At 42.5% G+C, this 21525-nt stretch overlaps 1 protein-coding gene across 17 annotated transcripts in view; it reads right to left on the bottom strand.

The window, feature by feature from the left end:
* Positions 1-21525, bottom strand: part of R3HDM1 (R3H domain containing 1) — a 76224-nt gene that overhangs the window by 29487 nt on the left and 25212 nt on the right. For 11 of the 17 annotated variants that reach the window (XR_007632101.1, XM_050340411.1, XM_050340413.1 and 8 more), the window contains exons 2-11: positions 19478-19686; positions 18410-18620; positions 12405-12446; positions 11867-11956; positions 6598-6712; positions 4956-5034; positions 3384-3443; positions 3162-3302; positions 619-727; positions 430-525 (exon numbers count right to left, since the gene is read on the bottom strand). Coding sequence is in view for 16 of the 17 variants with exons in the window: in XM_050340411.1 (XP_050196368.1) it covers positions 430-525; positions 619-727; positions 3162-3302; positions 3384-3443; positions 4956-5034; positions 6598-6712; positions 11867-11956; positions 12405-12446; positions 18410-18580 (903 nt within the window). In the remaining variant the exon portion in view is untranslated. Of the gene's footprint in view, positions 1-429; positions 526-618; positions 728-1601; positions 1732-3161; positions 3303-3383; positions 3444-4955; positions 5035-6597; positions 6713-11866; positions 11957-12404; positions 12507-18409; positions 18621-19477; positions 19687-21525 lie in introns of those variants that run through there. The other 6 variants (XM_050340417.1, XM_050340424.1, XM_050340412.1 and 3 more) reach the window with 5 other exon arrangements.

The raw sequence follows: 21525 nt of genomic DNA, 5'->3' as shown, positions 1-21525 counted from the left end.
GATTGCTACAGATACATGTGAGAAAAGGCCTTGGGTTTTTTTGCTTGTTTTTTATTTTCTTTAATTATTGCTCTGAGGAACAACTCAACTGATTGCAGTACCAGAACTCAGGAATTTAAATTGCAGTAAGGGGGCAAAACAATGCAAAAGGGGGAAGTGAACTGAAAGAGGTGGTGCCAGAGAACACATCAAAATAGTTCTTGAAGGTCTCTTGGGTCTCACACAGCAGTGATTAGAGAAAATAAGATTTCTCAGTAACTTCAATGTAATTTAAAACTCACTTAGAGCACACTAATGATTCTTATCTGCTCAGTCTCCTTTGGAAACAGAAAGTTTCCTGGAAAGAAGTATCCTTTAACAAACCCACAGGTGCACGTCTGTGTGTGAGGTACTCACAGAACACAGGGCAAGGCTTTCTTTGATACGTACATCTTGTGCAAATATTCTTTCTCTAGCTCTCTGATACTCCTCTTCACGTTCTTCTATGGATTTACTTCTTCTGTCATCTTTTAATCGTATCCTCATCTAAAGGAAGCGACACAGTGTCAACTTCTACAGGAAAACAGTATGGATACAGTCAAATACAGCAAGGGGAAGGAAAGGAGCTGTGCCTTTTACCTGGTTGTCATCTTTGTCTAAACTGGAGTTGTCTCTTTTGAGGATGTACCGCTTCTGGAAGTCATCGCTCTTCTCGTCCTTTATGTGCTCACAGAACTTTTGGTCAGGTCTGGGAAAAGGTGTCACAAAGAAAAGATGTATGGTTTTGTGAACATTTACCGCACAAAGTGGAGCAAACCCAAATATACTCAAGATTAATGTTAAATATACTTAATATTCTAACTGAAGTCCCAGATTTGGGCTGTCCAGGCAATGGAAAAGATGAGGTGCACCCCTGACAGGTCCTGCTCCTGAGGCATAACAAACCTGCTTTTAAAAACCTCTTCCTCCTTCAAAGCTTTTGCTGCAATTTCCAGTTAAGGTGGCAAGCAAACCACATGCCCTGGGGGAATCAGAAGTGCTCTGGAATCCCGAGCGGTGCCATGCAATGGATATTGGGCATGCATGGAAGTGCAGACAAGTGCTCGCTGCTACAGCTGCAATACCTCAGAGTTCATTGCAAGGGAAAACAGGAGACAAGATAGAGGAGAGAGCACTGAAACTCAGAAACTTCTAAAACACAGTTAAGTAGAAATAAGTAAGAGAAGAACAGTACAAGGCAGGCAAGCAAGGGCTTCACACGGTCATAGGGAGAGGGTGAAGCAACAGATTATAATTACAGATATTGCTCTGGTATTTTATCTACTTTGTGAAAGAAAAAGTGATATTTTGCAAACTCTTGTTATTAAAAAGAGATACCAAGTTCCTGGACAATAAAATTTCTGCTATCATAAGAGAAGAGCTCAGACAATCAGGAAATATTTGCCCAATAGAAGACAAAACAAATGCACGCTCTTCTCTGTTTCTGTTATTTATTCATTACCAAGGACACCTGGGGAGAAGTGAGAAGAGCTTTTTCTACAGAACAGCCAGCCCTACCTATTAGTTACTGGCTGCCCAGGCATAATTAGCAGGCATTTCAGAGAACCTTTAGACTGTCTTACCTCTTTCTTTTAAAGGTCTCTGAATTTACTGCCCTGCAATCACCAACTCCCACTCCACTGAGTCGTCCCAGTGAGCACTGGGCGGTTGATGTCAGAAACATCACTGAGCGGCGATGGAGCCGGGACCTGCCTATGGGGAAAAGGTAAGTTGGGCTTTATTCCACATGGAGCACATCTCCAAGGTTTTCTTGCTAAATTCTTATTTTACATCCCAAGAGATTTAAAATAAGAATGTTGAAAACGTCCAGAATCCTTAGGTCTGCAGGTTAGATGAAATGCCTGCTAATTAGTAACTACACCTACAGGGGCTTCCAGAGGCCATCAGCTATTCCAGTGTGGACTAAAAGGCATGAAAATGAAATAATCTCTTATTAGTTCTTATTCCATAATTGAAGATTCAATCTAGAGATGATAGTAGATGCAAAGGCAACAGATTGGAAATGTCTGGCTTTCTAAGTCACTTTAGATACAGAATGTACAGCCAAAGCAAACACATACATAAATAACAGAAGTATTCATCATATATTTAGGCTCTAGATACTTCTCTAAAAAATTCTGAGGAGAAACTGTCTACTTAAGTGAAATTTCATCATGGCACATCATTTCAGTTCTACTGACTCTAAAACTAGGGTGGATAATTAGATTTGTTTTCTCCCAGAGCTACAGAGAGTGTAAGCAGAGACTGGGATTAGGATGCAGGCGCTGTCAACTCCTGTTTTCATGTTCAAAACCACAAAAAAACAGGGTCAGGCAGATGCTTTAAGTTAAAACTAGAAACTAGGTGGCATAAATATGTCAACACATTAGACTTTTGTCTTTCTGAGAGAGCATGAGGAGACAGAGCAAGTGCAGAGGACAGAGAGAACAAGTGGGTCCTTTGAATGAAAACCTCAATTCCACCCAGGTTTTGGGGTTGCTGTGGTCCCAGTGCTCCCCTTTTTTTGCAATATGGATTTTCTAAGAGCCCCCCCAGCCCTCCCAGTAAAGCACCATGCCATGGTTTGTTAACTTGGTTGACACTTCCACTGCTGTCTGTCCTCCCTGCTGAGTTTATTTGTAAGGCCACGAGAGATCCGTAAGCAACTTTATCCCAACCGGCAAAGAACTTCAACACCTCAGCTTTGCCCGTAGAATTTTACAGTACAAAAGCCAAAGTTGTGCAAGTCTTGTCCTCTCCCTTCACCAAATCAGAAATGACCCCATTCTAAGATAAGGCAGGTTCTGCTTTCCAAAAGAAACAAAGAATGTACTTTGTACACTTCACTGGTGTAAATCTTTAAACAAACAAACAGCTGATAGAAATTCCTATCTCGAGGGAACAAAGTTAGCAATGCACCTCTGCCAGAAAAGCAACAAAGGTTTCTAACTTAGAGGTGACATCCCTTGTTCCCCAGAAGAGTTAAACATGAAACAGATGACATTATTACACAGCACTGGAAACATGAACAGCAAAGATCTCACAACCACCAGTGAGGAGACAGACCCCACCTGCTATATCAGATATCCCAGGTGTCAGATCTATGCATCAAAAGGGTTTTTTTTCAAGACTTTTACACTTACATTCTTGTATTGCTAGTTTTATTTACTATGACTGACTTCCCACTCTGGTCCACGTTGTGCTCTAATCCAAAGTAAGCAGCTACCCTGTGCAACAGCATTCTATGGTAAGATGTCATTGGGGGAAACTTTTTTCTTGGAACTCTGGAAGAAAGGAATAGTAGCTTTATTAAACAAACAGGAACACTCTTGAATTCTTTTTTCCTATGAGAGTACAGTACTTACTCATTATTACCAATGAAATCTAAAATTTCCTGTTCTAATTTCAGCAGCATCATTCTGTCCCTGAAAATAAAAACACAGCAACTCACATATGAGACACTCCAATAACTGTGGTTGTACTCATCTTAGGAATACACAGGTCAGAGCTGTGATCAAGGGGTGATGGCAGACTGTAAACAGGACCACCAGGTGTCAAATGCAGCATTTTTAGGACAAAGCACTCTTTTTTGCTAAGCTAGATTGTCTCGAGCCTGCCTAGTGAAAGGTGCTGTTCTCAGCTCAGAAATGAGAGCACAAAGAGCCTCCAAGAAGTCTCTGCCCAGGAGGCTCAAGAGAGAGCACAGTCCTTGAGAAAACAGGCTCCAGGAGGAAAGGCAGTGCCCAGGCTGGTTTGTGTGGGCTGTGAGATTTGCAGAGGCCTCAGCTGGCCCTGGGATTGGGAGCACATCCTGGGATCACTGGGACACAGTGACAGGGCTCTGGGAACGGGAGGTGTAACACCAACAACCAGGGGGTTAAAGGTGGCACATGGAGCGATGTGATGAGGGACTGGAAATGCAGAGGTGGTGGAAATGAACACTGGTCTTGGAACTGCTTATGCTGGATCTCCTGAACCATTAACAGGCCGTGGAATTCACTGCTGCACAGTTCACAACTTGTGCACATCACAAAACCAAGCTTCCCAGTTACTCTGCACGTAAACCCATGGAGATCTACACCTACAACTCCTTACTTCCACTGGGATGCTTGATGACTTCAAATAGGAATCCCCTAAGGGTCTCACAGAGGTCTGTCTTTCTAATTTTACTCTACAGGACTATGGCTTTGGCCCATTATTATGGCTCATTTTAAAAGTTTTTGCCAGTAAAATGGAATCCCAATAAATTATTGCACTGGAATTCCTGACTATAAAGCAAATGACTAACAAAGAGCAGTGAAACAGCTTTTGTGACAGAGCACAATTGCACCCAGTTAATCTCTTGCCTTGCACAGCACAAAGCCAGTACAAAACCCCACTGAGGGGAAGGACAAACAAGGCAGCCTGTGACACAAACCTCAACCCAGAGCCAGGTCAGCTCTGTTGCTAACGAATGGTGGGCTTGGGGGAGGGTCAGATTTGGTTTCTGATGTGCAGAGGGAAGATCTCTAACTACAGTTATATAGTACAGCTTAAAAACAATGCCTTTATCTACAGATTCAGTGCAAGACAGATTGGAGTCAGAGAAGGCAGTTTGGTCTCAAACAAGCAGGTGGTTGGAGAGTACAAGTTCCAGAGACACTGCATTAGAGTCCCTTCAGGGAGAGAGCTGCACACAGACTGAACAATTATTTGCATATTAAACATAAAAAGCATATTTCAGTGTCCTGAACCTGTGCTCAAAAAACACCCTAATTACCGTGGACTGGTGTTTGAGATGGCCTGTGCAACAAAACCTCTTCCTGAACAACTGACATGTGGTGTTAGACATGTGAGAGGGGATAAAATAAAACCACAAACAAAAACCAGGTAGTGTGACACCTCAGACAACAAGAAGAAAGAAAAACATGAAGAAAGTTGACATTACTGAGTCTTACCTGGGATTGTTTTTTAATGTATTTACTAAAAACTCGTGAAGATCTATACCAGTGGAATCTGTATATTCTTGGCTGGAATCTAAGGGTGAGGGGGGAGAGAACAAAATTACACTCTGAAGAAAAACACTAATGCTACTTTTAAAAAATTATTGCTGAACATAATATATATCTGGATCAATACTCTGTAACTATAAAGCACATTATTCCCAAAACTAAACACTTCCACCCACTATCCCCTGATTCCAGTGTAACAGGGAAGCAAAAGCTTCAGTGACACCACCAATCTCTTAACAACTGGCTAGGGATTGCAGTAGATCACCTGATTCCCACCAGCCTTCCACATTCCCTCAATAATCCTACACTGTCCTGGTGTGTTCACACCTCTGGACCAGCAGCCAATCTACAGAACTACTGGATGTTGCCCAGAGAAATGCTGTAATTCAGAATGAGACAGTTGAACCTTCACAAAGTGTTGTTTTGTACCACTAAAAATCCTTGTTCTGTTGGGCTTTGGTTTCACAATGTCACGTTTAGATGTTTGCAAAGAGGAATCTCACAACCTTCCTCTCCTTTCAGGTTTCAGTGACAGAAAGTATTCAAAGTTATCCTCTAAAACCTGCCCCTGGAAGAAATGATTGAACACCAAATCTTCCCTTACACGAGCACCTTCGAGTTCCAGGTACTAGAATTCAAACCAGCAGATGTTTTGACAGTATTTTTGGAACTAGATTTCTTCCAAGAACTGTTTATGTGTTAACTAGTCTCAGCTTAGTTAGGCACAACTCAAACTTATGCTTAGGTCCCAGTCTGAGCATTTATGGTTTGGGATTACTCTTGATTTTGAGGAGGGGAAGATTAAAAAAAAAAAAAAAAAAGCTATGCCTGGTAAAATAACTTTGAGATTCAATGATTATTTACTTTAATTTTCTTAATTTGCAACTGAGCACTGATTTAGTTATAATTACTAGAAGACTGATGCTCAAATTCCATAATTTTCTATTTTAGCACATCCTATATTGGGAAGTAATGAACCTCCAGAGGAGATACTGGTGGAATTTACAACAGCTCTACCACAGGCATTTTGTCACTTGGCTCTCAACTCCTCATCATCACCTGGGGGGGTATTTGTGGGTTTTTTAAGGCATCATTTCAACGACTGAGATTTATAAATTCAGGTAAAGTTCTCCATCCCAGTGCTTTTTATTTCAGGAATATTTCAGTCTGCCAGCTGGGACAGGCTGCACGGAAATGCCACGTGAGGAGGGCCATGTGGAACTGCAGGACAGGAGGTGGACAAGTGCCCCCTGTCCCAAAGAGAAGTCTATCTTTAAAGGTATTTCCTTCACACTCTGTGATCTAAGATATTTAGCTCTCTTCAGACTAAAAGCCAGAGATTTTCAGCAGATAGACGAGATCTTCAATCCAGAATGCAATAATATCTAAGTGGAAACACAGCACTTGTCCTTTTTATTTATGTACTTCCACCCTTAATCCAAAACTTCGTAAAAAAACTTCTGATGCTCTCAGAAGTAAAACAAACAAGTGAGAACATTGACTTCTGTGGAGTGAAGCTCAGAACCGTATTTTCCATATGTTCTTTATCTACACAGCACATTTAAAAGGACAATGACAGATAGCAAACCTCTTGATAACATTTTTCTGGACAGTTTATCACTGGATTTTTCCTTTTCTGATTCATCTTTTGCAGGTTTTTCTTCTTTTTCAAAGGACTGTGACAACTGGATCTGAATTTTCTCCTGTCAAAAGTAAAAACCAGTCACCACACAAATCATTTCAAGCAATACCTGCAGCAGAACTGCTCTGTACTATATTACCTGCAAAATAATGAAGTAACAACAAAAAAATTGCCTTCATATTCTTTTTAATCCCACATGTGCTCTGTGTCACCATACAATGAAATTATTTATTAGTAAATCAAAAAGTACAGAAAAGGCAGAGAAAGGACCACACACTTTTTAGATTTACACACACTTCCAGGCCATGAATGCTACTGCAAAATGGATATAAATTATCTTACTTCATACACACAAGGAAATATTCCAGTTTTTCAGATGTACAAATTTCATACAGCTTCTATATTTCAGTAATGCATAATCCACGACACTTTTCCCCTCATTCATTGTTTTTTACTATAAAAGCTTGTTTCGAGTTTTAATCTGGTTTATATCAAAAAGAAAAAAAAAAAGTTTCCATCTAAGACAGACCAGCATTTCCAGATCCACAAAAAATAGGGGAAATATTCCCAGTACAACATATCAAGGCAAAATTTGCAAACCTGCCACCAAGGCTTAGATCCTTAACTTGCTGTGTATTTTGACAGAGGAGTTTTGTGTGCAATCACCTGAAAATCCCTGGGTTTATACAAGCAGGTGAACGATCACAAAACCTGTTTCTCAAACACAGCAAAAAGAGTTTCCCTCTGAAATCAGTGACATAATGGTTCCCCCAGCACTGAAAGACTGCAGTTTGCTTTTCCTGCTTTGCTCTTTGCCAGCACTGTCAAGGGAAGGGCTGAGATCCCTCAGACAGCAAAGCCAGGGCAGGTTTGGAGCGGTGGAGACTCCGTGTCTGAGCAGCTCCAAGAGCAGGACTGGCTAAGTCCTGGCAGAGACTCCCCTGTCACCCCTGAACTCCCTCACATGTCAGTTCTGCTCCCCCTGATGCCAGCTGAGTGGGTGCTGTCACCTCCCTGTCCTGAGGACATCTGACCCTTCCCAACCCAAGATCCAGTCCCTCATCCATTCCTGCCCATCCCTCTCCTGCCCTGCACCTGATCCTCGCTCTTCCTTCAAACCCTTTCTCACCCACATCCAGGCACTGGCTCGGAGCTTCTCTCCTCCTGTGTCACTGCACAGGCTTGACCTCACCCCTGGAATGTGGCCAGAGTTAAAAATAGTCCGGATTGTCCAAGGCTGGAGCCTGTTCCATGTCCACCCTGAGCCACTCCTGCCCGTGCAGCACAACGGGAACCCTGCCCGGATCCCACGGGGTCAAACAGCACTTTCCATCTGCAGCCTTGGAGCAACAGCTTCTTCCAACGAGGAAAAAACATTCACTGACAGTTTTACCACCTCTCCCTTTGAGAGATTTTCCCCCACACAAAATGTTCTAATTAAACTTAGGAATTCATGAACACCCCAAAACAGCACCACAGTGGGAAGAACTTCTCAGCTTGTGAGATCCTCCATAACCACATCTGACAAATACCATCATGGGCACCAGCAAGGCACTCTCTCGTGGAATTCTTTCCTAGTCTTGAGCACTCCTTACCTCATAAACCCGAATATAATTCAAACAAGCAGTTTATTGCCACTCCAAAGGGCATGACATTCACTGCTCACCCAGAGCTGTGTAACTGTTACTTGAAAAAGAAACAGGTTCCTGACCTATTAAGAAATTATTCCTGACCATCCACCTATGTGTTATCTTCCCTTTTACAATAATGCTCTAGAAAACTATCAGTAAATTAGTAATTTTTCATAGTCTGATGTTCCTTCACTAGAAAACTGATTGAGTGCATGTTCTGAACTCATCTCCAGTCAATGCACACAGCAATGGTTCAGTCAAAGCATCTCAGCACGTAATCATTTTCATACTTCTTTCCCCAACAGGAGCTAAAAAAGGCATCACCATCTGAACAGCCTGTTCTGCTACTACACCAGTTCTACTTCAAAGTGTGATACACCAGAACTGTGCACCAAAGGGCACTTTCTTGTGATTTCATGCTATAAAAACTGTAGCATCTAATTAAATATGACCTACTTGACTGCAAAGCTGCCGAGAAATCTTTTAACTTCTCTTCCACTGTAAAACTGTCCTCATCCCATCCTGCTTGCAGCATTGGGACTGAACAGACCCAGATCACCCATCCCAAGCCCTCACTGTAGCAGAGGATATTGTCACCAAATTTTGATTAAACAAGGAAAAGCAAAGCACCACCCCCATAAACAATGAAAACCTGATAAATTCTTCCAGCTCAACACATCTGGGGGAAAAGGTGATAACCAGGAAACATTCTGGAATATTTCTCAAAGCCCTGTGTTCCAGGTGTTGGCTTTTTACCAGCAATCTCCAAACCCTGAATTTACACAAGTCAATAGAAACTACCACGACAGACCCTTGTCTTCTCCTCCCACTCACCCTCCTTTGGGTTGAGGTTTTTTTTCTAAATAAAAAAGGTCACTCATTGACAGATTTACTTACTTGTAACCCACAATAATAACTGTCACTCATATGAAAACAGCCCTTCCTTACAAAGGGCTGAAATGGATCCTCCTTGGCTACTGCTTGTACTTCCCACTGGAGTGCACAGAGTCAGAACAACCCAACATTCAGGCAAGGCATGGCAAGAGGAGAGCTACTGTTTTTACAGAGATAAAAGATCAAATGTATCAGCTATGTTCTTCCTCTCATAATAAATGTATAAGCTCATACTTTCACAGCCTCTTTTAGTAAAGCACTGCCAGGGCTTTTTAACAAGGATTACCAATTTGTGAGGCTCTTACCTGGGTTTCTCAGGGAGGAGCAGTATCTTATTTCCTGTTGCAATTACTCAGGAAAATAGAAACTCCTGGATCAGAAAACAGATTGATCTGCTCTGGAGTTTCTTTGCTCCATCCCCCACCACAGCTTTGAAAGAGGAGCAGCCAGCAACGGCAGCAGGGACTTGCTGAAGTGACTTCTGCACAGCCCTGAGTCAGACCCTTGCCCTGCTGGAGCTGCTGCACACACTGGGGTGGAAGGGCTGACTGGGGGACAGGCACAGGCACAGCTACAGAGTTATCTCAAAAATTACACCAGTTCCTGGTTGAGTATATGCATTTTTCATCCTATCAAGGCTACACTTGCTAATAATCAAACATTGGGATTCTTCAAATATCATCACCAACATCAACACGATTTTTTTCCCCCGTGTCTTAAAATCCATTTTAAGTATTAACACAAAGCTGGGAGCCACTTTTCAGTTCTGATAACAACAGAATAGTGACTCTTCCAGCAAGGGGAAGCATTCCAGAAGTGACTTCCCTGCTGCTGGGGGGGGGGTGTGCAGGGCAGTCTCTCCCTTCTTGGAGCCACTGCATCCCCCACACGTCCCAGGCACAACTAATGCTTCACTCTGGGGGGCCTGGGGCAGCCAGCAGCTGATTGGGGCTTATGGAAGGACTCTTCTGAAATTGCCTGTGTGAGTTGTTACAGAGGGCATGGAAGATCTGTGTCCCATGGGATGTGCACTCCAGCATCAGAACCGGTAAGGAATTCCCATTCCAGCCGTCCAACAAGCATTTCTCCACTCCCCAGGGAAGAACTAAATTCGTTCTCACTATCACTTGCACAGCTATTGGGATTCATAAGCCATTTCTTCCAGATTACTGCTTCCAAAGAAAACTCACAGCTAGATCTAGTTCTGTTTCTGAACAGGCAATTTGCTTCATGGATTCCCTTTGTCCCATCTTACATTATCACAATTCAATTCATTCTGCAGAACAGGCCATTACCTCCCTCCTGCTACCACAATAATTCCTTTCCACAAACCACCTGGCAGTGCAGAGCCAAGGACAGATTCCCAGAGGACTCGGTGACAAATGCCATGTGCAGAGACCACTTATTACAAATGTCTGATTTTAAAGCACTCAGTGCATAGTCTTGCACAGTGCTGGAGGCTGGAAAAGCCTCATGTTTGAAATCCACCAAATCAGGGTTCTGTCTTCTTGTGATTGGCCACTGGTACTGAAAAAGTTAAACCCCACTGCTCCAGACCCAACAATTCAGCCCCAGCTACATCCCTCAGTCTCTCACAAAGCATTGCAACAGGGATGTAAGTCACTGTAAATAGCATTAGCTGTTCTGTTGGCTTTTCATCTCTTGCTCTGCAGCCTGTACCAATCCATGACTTAGACTTCCATCAAATTAGCAGGGCTGGTTTCTGAATTTCCCCACTCAACTCTTCCAGTTGTGGTATATTACTGAAGGCCTATAAAAATACTTTTTTTTTTTCATTTTCCCCAAGGAAAAAAAAAAAACAACCCAAACCTAGATGCTCTGTGCTTCAATCCTAAAAGAATTTTAATTACCTTGACAAACACCTACTTGAGTTCTCAATGCCTGGTCTTTCCCAGAAGTGAATTAACCGCTCCCCCAGCAAAACCCCCTCACACGTGCTGTTCTGCTGGTTCCTTCTTCACAAAAGTGAGTTTCCACAAAAAAGAGAGTTTAGAAGCTTCTCAGTACCAGCAAAGGATCATTTCAGTTTTGACAGGTGTGAGAAAACAGCAGCACTTTGATGGCCTCACTCATACACAAAACCTAAAGCCAGGCACAGGATTTTGCTCTGAAGATACAGACTGGTATCAAGGTCAAGTCAGGTAAGCTGGACTTTGTTTCAAGTTCTCTCAAGTATTTTTATATATTTTGTTCAGCCTGTAGGAACTTCTTTAGGTGTGTTACATCATCCTAATACATCAGCCTTCAGACACACCTCAGGCAGGTGTTACAGAGCCACCAGCAACTGTGACTGACACAAATTCAGCTGCAACAGCAGAACTGACAACTGCTTCATTTCCTAAATACAAAAAGCTGCTAAACTGTGCTCCATACTAATCCCAGTGTTTCTGTCTTACTGAGCAGGGTAAGAGCCCCTCAAGTGCACTGCAAGAGCAGAAAGTCACACTGACCAATCCCCTCTTCCTGTCCCCAGAGAATCAACCAGCAGAGTCAGAAAAACATAACAGCAGCAAATTCTCCATCTGACATGATCACCTCTATTAGAGCTGTATGAAAAAAGAAAAAATTAAAACCAGGTGGTGCCCGCATATTTAAAAAATACCCACTAGATTTTCTTTTGAACAAGTCACTTGAAATTGTTTCAGAAACTTCAGTAATGTGGTTTTTACCTGGAGGTCCTGTGATATTTCAGCTGTGGGAGGTGGTGGATACTCTTCACATACAGCAAGGCTCCGAACTAACTTTAACTTTGTGTTTGACTGAAGGAAAGTATGTAAGATTAAAAACTATGGCTTATAAAAAGTTATATAAATACACCGTAAGCCGTTATTTTTCCATTCATTTTACGTAAAACGAAATGGTTGAAAACTGCATTTTTTAATGTTTTCAACAGAATAAATAATTCCTTTAGGATGAAAACACCCAAGCGATTGCAGCTTTTTGAAGGCACTACCAGCACAATAGAGCACATCTAATGAAAAGTAAATAAAAGTGTCGGGGAAAAGTGTTTCTCTCCACAACAATAAAAAAAGCCACTAAAAATATGAAGGCGAATCACAAAAGCAGACAACTAGGCACGACAGAAACCCAACAGAATAAAACAAAGCTACGATGCCAGAAAAGAAAACTAAAGGCACTTTCCCCAAAGTAACAAAGCTCCCCAAGCATGAAGGGCTCCCTCTGCATGCCAACACAGGGCTACTGTACCTTGGACCTCTTTGCTGCCTGTCCAAAGGACTGCAGGGGCCGCTGGACAACACAACAGAGAAGGGTGGGTTAAACTCAGCGCACGGCTGCGGTAACAACAGTCTGTACAAGAGAAAGCTTGGAGAGTTATCACCGAGGATCCTGGCACGGCAACAGCAGCTGCTCCGGGCTGCGGGGTTAAACCCTCTCCCGCTCTCCTGGGGCCCGCCCTCGGCTTCCCTGCTCCGTCAGTGATGGGAGTGAAGCGTTCCTGCTCAGCCTGCTCCCACAGTCTACATCCTAATTCCCTTGGCAACATCACGTGGCTTTGAGAAATTCCCTCTCTATTCCTGAAACCTACCTGGAGAAATGGTCATTAAAATAAAAAAAAAAAGCATTGCCTCTACCAGGGAACAGGAGCAGGTACCAGCTGATGACCCACCATAAGCAGCTTAAAATACATAGGTTTTTTTTCCTTTTATCTTGGGACCTATAAAAGTATATTCTAAAATGAGCCACTGGTCATTTTTTTTCTTTGTCATTTAATAGCTTACTATGCATTAATATGCTTTTTCTCCTCGCAGAGCCATTTTAGTACCTCATTATGCATTAATTTGCTCTTTTTCCTCCCAGAGCCCTTCTTTTATTACTACTGTTCCTTAAAAAAGAAAAGATCACCAGACTTTTACTACAGGATGTACGATTGAAAGGTACATTTGAACCAGCAAAAGCATTCAACACTCTGTTAGCTGCACAGTTAAAACCAACCCAACCCTCTGTGCCAGTGGCACAGGAATAGAAGCACTGACAGAGTGGCATCACATAATTTAAGTCCTGGTTTCCCTGGAGAACTAAAACTCAGGAATAGAGAAGCCTCTCACAGAACTGGCTGCAGTGAGCACAGGCCTCATATCTGTAAGGAGAAAGGACTCTGGGTAATATAATTTCAAACATTGTTTTCTGGACAATACTTCCTCCTTTCGGAAGGAAACTAAACAGAAACTCCACTGGCGAGCTCCCTGAAGCCAGCCCTCCTCAGGAGGTGTCTGCCAGTGCCTGAGCCTCTTGGCAGGATGCACATGTTGCTAAAAAGCACACCTGGCCTCCAGTAGAGAGCTCTGCTTGGAAGGCACAGCCACTTTTCCCCTCCTTTTCCTCGAGCCCCAAATGCCTATTTTGGGTGCTGCAGCAGCTCAGCTGAGGAGCAGCAGAAGGGGAGCTCATTTCAGCTCCTTTCACTGTGTAACAGCATTTTAAATAGCTCACTGAAAGCTAACTGAACTCAGCAGCAGCTTTGCAAAGGAAGCTTGCTGGGATTTTGGGCAGCAGAGACAGTTCAGATGCTCCCAGACCTGGAACCATTCAGACTCTGAGATTTGCTGGTTCCATACCTGGCACCCTATGGAGATTTGGAGTTTTGCTGTTACCTGCAAAATACTTTTTTTTTCCTTTCCATCATCCCAGCTGAAAGCATTCCCTGCATCCTGAAAGCTGGCACCCTGCACCTCCCTCCCAGAGTTCCTGTTACACCAGGCTACTGAACTTTACAGAACTGGATGATTCCCACCCTCCTGTGGATTCCTCCAGCCTCAGTTAGCTGAGGTGCATTCACATCCAGCAGTGCAAACTCAACATCACATCAGGACTGCCAGCAGAGTCCTCAGTTCACTGCCCAGATGCAAAAGAATCCACACTTGGACAATTGCTGATCTATTGCAAAATTTCAGAAGCTCTGAAGCCAGCATATAAACCAAGAGTATTTGGAAACAAACATCCCAGATCCACCCTTCGAGGGGGAACAGGGGAGAGAAACCAACTGAGGTAAACAGGGCATCAGACACTTTAAACCAGCCAAACAGAACTCCCAATACTGTTCACCACAACTTGACATACAAGCTACTGCTCACTAATTAGATAAGTCACACATTTCAGTTATTTTTAACAGTGATTAAAAAAAAACCAACAAAAAACCAAAACAGCAGAGAAGAGATTGTTGCTGGAAAGGAGAAACCATATTGTAATTAAATTCAGTCAAGATCTGTACAAAGCACAGATCTGTCCTCACTTTACCTCTGTAAAGTCTCAGGAATCCACTGCAGCCAAAACTTCAGTTTCACACCAGATAAAGTGAAGCAAATGCCTCAAAATTTAATCAATCAAATCTCAATCTTTGTAAGAATGTTTTAAATTAATGTGGGGTTTTATGACAATAGGACAAGTTTGGTTGTACAGTCCTTAAAGTGTTTTACCTGTGTTGTGTCTCACCTGCTGTTTTCCTTGGGGAATTACAGTTGTGTTTCCAGGTTGGGAAGCCAACACTGTCAATTTTTGAATGACAGGTGTTTGCAACCTCTGGGCAATAAGTCAGTCAAGGTAATATAGGATATTCAGGGCAGCAAACTAAGGCACTGGAATACCCTGGTGCACCTCACAATTTTTAGGGACTAAACCAACACTAACAACACTGGGGGGCCACTGTAGGAGGGGGATCCTCCCTTGACTGAAATGACTCAAACCTCAACATTCCACATGAGACAAGACTCATCCCACCCATTGTACCCAAATCCTCCAACACTCCTGTGGCAGGTGTGGATTCCTGGTGACTTTGAGGATGCCAAAACATGAAATAAAAGCCCCCACATCCAGCTGTAGCTGTGAGCAATGAGCACCACGCGCTGGGTGGGTGAGAAGCACTGGAATGACGAATGGCCAGACTGCTGGGACAGCTCCGGTGGAACAGGCTGGAGGTACCAACCCCAGAGTCCTGTCACTGCACTCTCAAACATGAAGACAACTGGGCACAATCCAGGGATTCCTTTCTTGGGCAGGGGATGACACCATTTCCACCGGAATTCCAGGACGAGAGGCAGCCAATGCACGTTGGAGCTGTTAATGAACGTTTTCCCTCTTTTCAGGCCTGTGAATTTTAGTTCTGTCCTAATTTCTCTGCATTTAGTAGGTTTTGCTCCTACAGAGCATCTTTATGTTCCCCACTCGTGAGAAAGAATTTATAGCTAATTTAGAACATGCCATCCTTGGTGAGTGCAAATTAAGCAATTTCTTCATATTTGCAGCTCTCAAAGACTTTTACTGCCTTGAGAAAACACTGCATTAATGAAAGCCCTATTTATAGTCATCATGGGCATGATTTCAAGGCAGTGTTTAAAAGCAAGAATTCCAAATAATTGCCTAATGAAAATAATGATTAGGTTCTTGTCTTTAAAAAAAACAAACCACCACAAACACAGCCACTTTTAAGACCAACTATTATGCTACATTTCCAACTGCATGATAAAAAGGGAAATAAGACAGTCCCTATTTAAAAGTATTATGGCACATGTTTTGGAGACAGGGAAAGGTAAATCCTGACAAGGCAAAAACAGCTGGGGAGGAGGCAAAGAAAGGTTTCAGAGAACTCAAGCTGTGAAACAGAGACAGCACCCAAGGTTTGTGCCAGGAGGGAGGGAAGAAACCTGGAGAAAGAGAGATGTCAAGTTGCCAAGTAAAAAAATTAACTTAATTCCCCCAAAGGATGGGGATATCTGTGTAATTAGCATAAAACAAAATCAGAATTACACTCCCTAATACAGCATTTGCCTTGCCTGTCTCATACAGGAGATGCACACAACTCTGTATTCGTGCTCCAGCCTCCATCCATCCTTCCAAGAGGCTTTTATATTTAATAAAAGAAATCTTCCTAATAATAACAACCATAAGGGTCTATCTTGCAAGATGGATTCAGATCTTTAATTTGTTGTCAATATTTCCTGACACTTCGTCCTTACAGTGGGTGATGTACTGCCTGTCCCACCAGCCAAGGGCAAAGGCAACACACTTCAGACCCTGTATTCCAGCTAATTCCAAATTAGGGTCCTGTCACCTGACCTGGACGAGATTAACAGGTGGGAGGCACCAGTGAATGGTGAACCAAAACCTTCCTGAGCCCCAAAACTACCACAGTGCTGCTGTGCATGTTCACATGGGTGCCTCTTGTTTCCAGTGCCACTTAAATGACACTTGAACCTGACTTCAGATATGACAATCCAGAAATGTCTGTATCCATCACACCACTTTTACACTGCTTACAGAAACTGGGAGTGCTGGCCACGTCCTCTGATTAGATATTTTCCTCACTCACATGGTACCTCCAACAGCATTCACAACAGCAAATCAGTTACTAATAATGCACAAGCCCTCAAAGTAACCTGGAATTTAGAACCACAGTTACATTTCCATTCCAATCAGCAGTTTTTGACCTGTGAAGACCCAGGAACACACCTGAACTCAAACCATGGTAAGTTCAGACAGAGGGAAAATCACAGCCTGTTTCTTCCTTGGCTGTGAAGAGTCAGAAATCAATCGGTAACTCAGGGGTATTATTGTAGTTTGCCAACAGGTATTAAACCTATTGTGCTGCTAGGGAGGAAATCCAACCCCCAGTCCCATCCAATCCCACCCAGCCCATCCTCTGACACGCTCAGCAAACAGAACACAACAAACTCCAATGAGCTCCTGATAACGTTCTCTAACATCTCTCAGCAAACACTTTGCTGTTTCTCCCACCACCACAGTCACAATTTAACCTGCACTTAATGACAAGTAGTGTGTTCTGTGAAACTTCATCCAGCTATTTAATCATCCGTTAGTTAAAAGCTTGCTGATTGCTCTACTGCTCCACAAGGAATTTTTTTCTATGGACAACCCAAAATGTGTGTATTTTTGTATAAAACATGCTTTCAGTGAGAACTCCTCCAATACATGACACATATTTGCACCAGCAGCTCCCACAGTACAAGTGACATCAACTTTACTGACTCCCTCGTGTCAAAGGGCTTTTTGTTGAATGAGATTTTTCCAAATTACTGAACCGCACGAAAATAAAGAAACCTTAAATTAATTTTTAAGGCTTGCCTCTGAGGTACTGCATTGATTAAAGGAAATACCAGCTCGGCCATAATGCCACCAGCTTTTCAGTAGCACTTCTTTCTCATGTTACAGGAGAACTATTTCATTTCAAGGATTTATTTTTTTCCATAAAATTATCTATTTACACTGATGTCAGCCTTAATAAAGCCAGCAGATATTAAAGTGTAAAACTATTGTTATTGCAGGGATCTACAATATTTATTTGGAAGCAATTTAACATACAGATAAAGTTTACTTCACTCAGTGGAGTATTGAATTGTTAGTCTTGAACAAAACTACTCCCCAAAGAACCTCTCACTCAATTCTCAATAACCAAAATCTAATAAGTGCTGTCCTGGTTTTGCAACCCACAAGAGAATTCCCCACATCCCAGTCAGGACTCTTAACAGAAAAATTGTTCAGCCTTAACCCCCAGACACAGAATTCCTAGAGACAACCAGACTGTCGTGAAACACAAACTTCTCTGCTTTCTTTCAGAAATCTGGCCCATTTTCTAGGCTGTGTCAGAAATTTTTAACTGCTTTCCTGAACTCCTCCTCATCTGAGCTGCTTACAGTCCTCAGGAAGCCTCAGCCAGGAGTGAGCTACCTCATCCCACGGGACAGAGACCCATCTCCCAGGACTCAGGAGCATAAACACTGAACTAAACCCCGGGGGTATCAAATCTGCAGCCACAAATTCCCAACCCACCCTCCTCAGGGTGCCCTCCATCAGCACGAGGCGTTTTCACACTGTCTGCCTCAGCTCCTTCTCGCTTGAGATGTGATGCCACGACTTCTTTACAGGTACATCTCCCACCTGCAAAGGCCATTTTCTGCATGAATCATGAGGACCTGTCTTTCCTGCTGAAAAGCCATGGAGCAAAGCTGTCAGGCAGGGAAGAGCAGAGGAAAAGGGAAGGCATCCTCCAAAACGTCTGACTCATCTTTAAGGGAGGGCAGAGGAAGCAATAACCATCCCACTCCCTCCCCTAACATCAGCAAGCTTTTCCTGACCTGTACCAAAGAGACACCTTGGAGGATGAAGAGAACGGAGAAGAACAAGACCCAGAGTGATTTGGGGTGATGCACTGGTGGAAAATGAAGGGCAGAGCTCCTTACCGGCATATTGTTCTTGTTATCAGGACAGTTCTCATCCTTCTCCGCTGGGATCTGCTCCTGACTTCCTGATTTTAGGAGGTTTTCAATGGGGTCTGTGTCTTTAAATTCAGCTTCTGAACCCTTCATTGCATCAGTTTCATCTTTTACAGTGAGAATATCAGACATCCTCATTAGAAAAGGTTATTTTAAAATTCTACAAGAAATAGGGAACCTTTAGGACAAAGAAAAAGTGGATCATTGAGTCATTTAAAATTAATCAAAACACCCCCACCCGAACCTAAACAGCTCCCCAAAATAAACACGATTTTGCTGCAAAAAAGGATCTTTTTCCTGTCTTGTATTAGAGGAAGTGATTTCTTTTTAACCACTTTTATCAAGAGGCTGTAAGAGCAAACATCTCTAAAAGAAGAACTAAGGGCTGCACTATTGGAAAGCACTCGCAGACTTTGCTTGCTCTATCTTAAAAATAAACCCCTGAACATTCAGATACTCCAAATCAAACTAAGTTCCAATGGAAACAAGGAAAGATTTTCTGAAAGGAAAAGAGAATTACGTACAGATTTATTTTAAGAGGGTTGAAAGTAATTAGATGAATCATAATTCCCCAAGTGTGCAAAAAAAAAATCATAAATTTCGTTAAAACTTTGAAGTTTTATTGTTGTCAGATAGTTCCTGCATTCAGAACTTGTGTGGTTGGTATCTTACCTACTAAATATAGTGAAATTAGTCTTAATAAAATTAGGCATTCTCTCAAAAGCGACAAAGAAAGAGACAGATTTGGTAATTAAAATAATAATAACCATTATCAACAATTATAATTTATAATAATAATAATTTTTAAAACTCTATAAAAGATGACTAAATGCTGTAACAGAACCACCCCAAATTTTCCCTAGAAAACAAGAAACACAAGTTCTTGTCCTTACTCAGCTACAGTGCAAGCAAAACCGAGCATTTCCCACTTCTTAAAAGAAATAAAGAGTAAGACCTGAATGCTTAAAATCATCCCCAGGAAACAAATAACAATCCAAGAACACCGTAGCAAAGTCTTACTCTCTGATTCCGTACCTGATATGTCCTACAGTTTGGGGATTGAGGTCTTCCACGAGGATAAAGCAGACTAATCCGAAGTTCCTTTCCCCAGCTGTCGAGCAGGATGTCAGTTGGAATGAACCATCTGGGAGCTGGCAGGAGGAGTCCCATGTCCCTATCCCCGGTGTGGAGTCCTGCACACAACTGGGTGGTCTTGGATCAGCAGGAACATCCCTTTGGAACGCCTGCAAAGCAACAAAGGAAATACATCACACTTTTCCTCGCTGTGGGAGGGAAGAGGGAGCTTGGTGACACCCAAAAGCTTAAACAGTCATTTTAAGGAAGAAAATAAAAAATAAGAAGCCACAGAAGAAATCAGCTTTTGTCACACCCATTTTACTTGCCCTATGGAGCAGCAGTGACTGATTTTCCTTAGAACTCCAGACATTACAGAGTTAACAACAGCCATAATAAACATTTTGCTGGCATTCCTGGGGACACTGTTCCTATAAACAAGGAGGTATCTTCCCCAAGAGGCAGAAATCCGCAGCTCAGCGCGTGTGGGGGAGTGACAGGCCATGGAACCTCCCAAACCCCTGTCAGGGTAACAGCGATTTTCTCTTTGCAGCAGTTCATAATCTACATAATCCACATTTTAGGCAACTTGAATTACAGAAGACAGTTTTATTTTACTCAGCAAAATAACTGCCACGAGGATTTACATTTTTATAAAACTGATAATGTTGCATCTTCCCTCCTTTTCAGTTTTGCTTCTCTGAGAAAGAACTAACCCCACCACCTTGAGGTGGAAGGCAAGGGCAGACCTCTCATGGCAAAGCAAAGGTAGCTCCAAGATGGTTTTCCCAGAGAATCCAAGATTTATGAAGAAGCTCAGGTTAACAACCTTCACCATAAGCAGAACCTGAATAGAGATGCTGTTTGGTTTTGCTGCCTGATCTGTGATTTGTACTGTATTTAGATAAGTGTTAAAAAACATTACATGCTGAAGACAGAAAAAAAAATCAGCAAAACTCAAAACATGTACGTCCAGTTGCAATTATAATTTTGGAAAATAAGTGTAATTTAATTGCTACTCCCTCCACAAGTCACAAACACAGCACCTGCAATCAACATCTTGAAGTTTTTCCTTTAATCCCATCCAATTCCCTAAGAGCTCCTGTCCCTTTGCAGCACCATTTCCAAACAGTCTCAGCATCCTCAGTTACCAAAACTCCTGCTGCAAACGTGCTGCCTGCCCCTGTCAATCCAGAAACATGATGCACAGGAAAAATGGCCTTATATTCCTACACCAACCTAGCTGCAAATCAGCTTAGAACTTGTTCTGGACCGATTTTTCCTTGCAGACAGATTTAAAGCTGCAGATTTGGTGCAATGTAACCCACAGGGCAAGGAACAGAGCTGAGGAAAAGCTGTGCAGCTTCAATTCACACATAAATGTCTAGTTTTTGGGTTCATAGAATGTGCCTATTTTGAGTCAACTGGGATCACCATATGTGCATCCACGAGTAAATGCTTCAGATTCAGAGCCAAAGACACATAACAGAAAAAAGAATCTTTGCTTAGCTGATTTAATTACTAATAACAGCCACAGGTTCACTGTAACTGATAGTGCAACCCCGTGTTTGTGACACACAGCTGGGACTTATCACTACTTGGGTAACAGTCCCTGAAGTTTCCTCTAATCCAGACAATTTTCACAGCTGAGATAATCTGGTTCTAGTTTCTGAAACGACACAGATTGGATTAAAAAAAGACTTCAGGAATTTTATGTGCTGCAGTCTGAGTGTGTGGGGGGCAAATCACAGACCATCCTCATGAATCTCAGCTCTTCCACCTCCCCAAATAGTTGGGTGTTAAATGACCTCCACAGTGAACGGACTGAGCATCACTTTTAGTATTAAAAGTTCAAACAGCTCACAACAGATCTCATGAAAAAAGCCTTCCAATTTCACCATATTTTAGAGGTGACAAAAATAGGCACAGAGAGGAAGTGCAAGTGCTTGCATGTAAATTGGAGGATGACATGTCACACTTATCTTCTTCACCCTCAGGGCTGCTGTCCC

The sequence above is a fragment of the Myiozetetes cayanensis genome, unplaced genomic scaffold, assembly GCF_022539395.1.
Source record: "Myiozetetes cayanensis isolate MyiCay16 unplaced genomic scaffold, myiCay2020 scf9, whole genome shotgun sequence".
Classification (NCBI taxonomy): domain Eukaryota; kingdom Metazoa; phylum Chordata; class Aves; order Passeriformes; family Tyrannidae; genus Myiozetetes; species Myiozetetes cayanensis.
The sequence above is the reverse complement of the archived record's forward strand: the minus strand, read 5'-3'. Positions and strand labels throughout refer to the sequence as shown.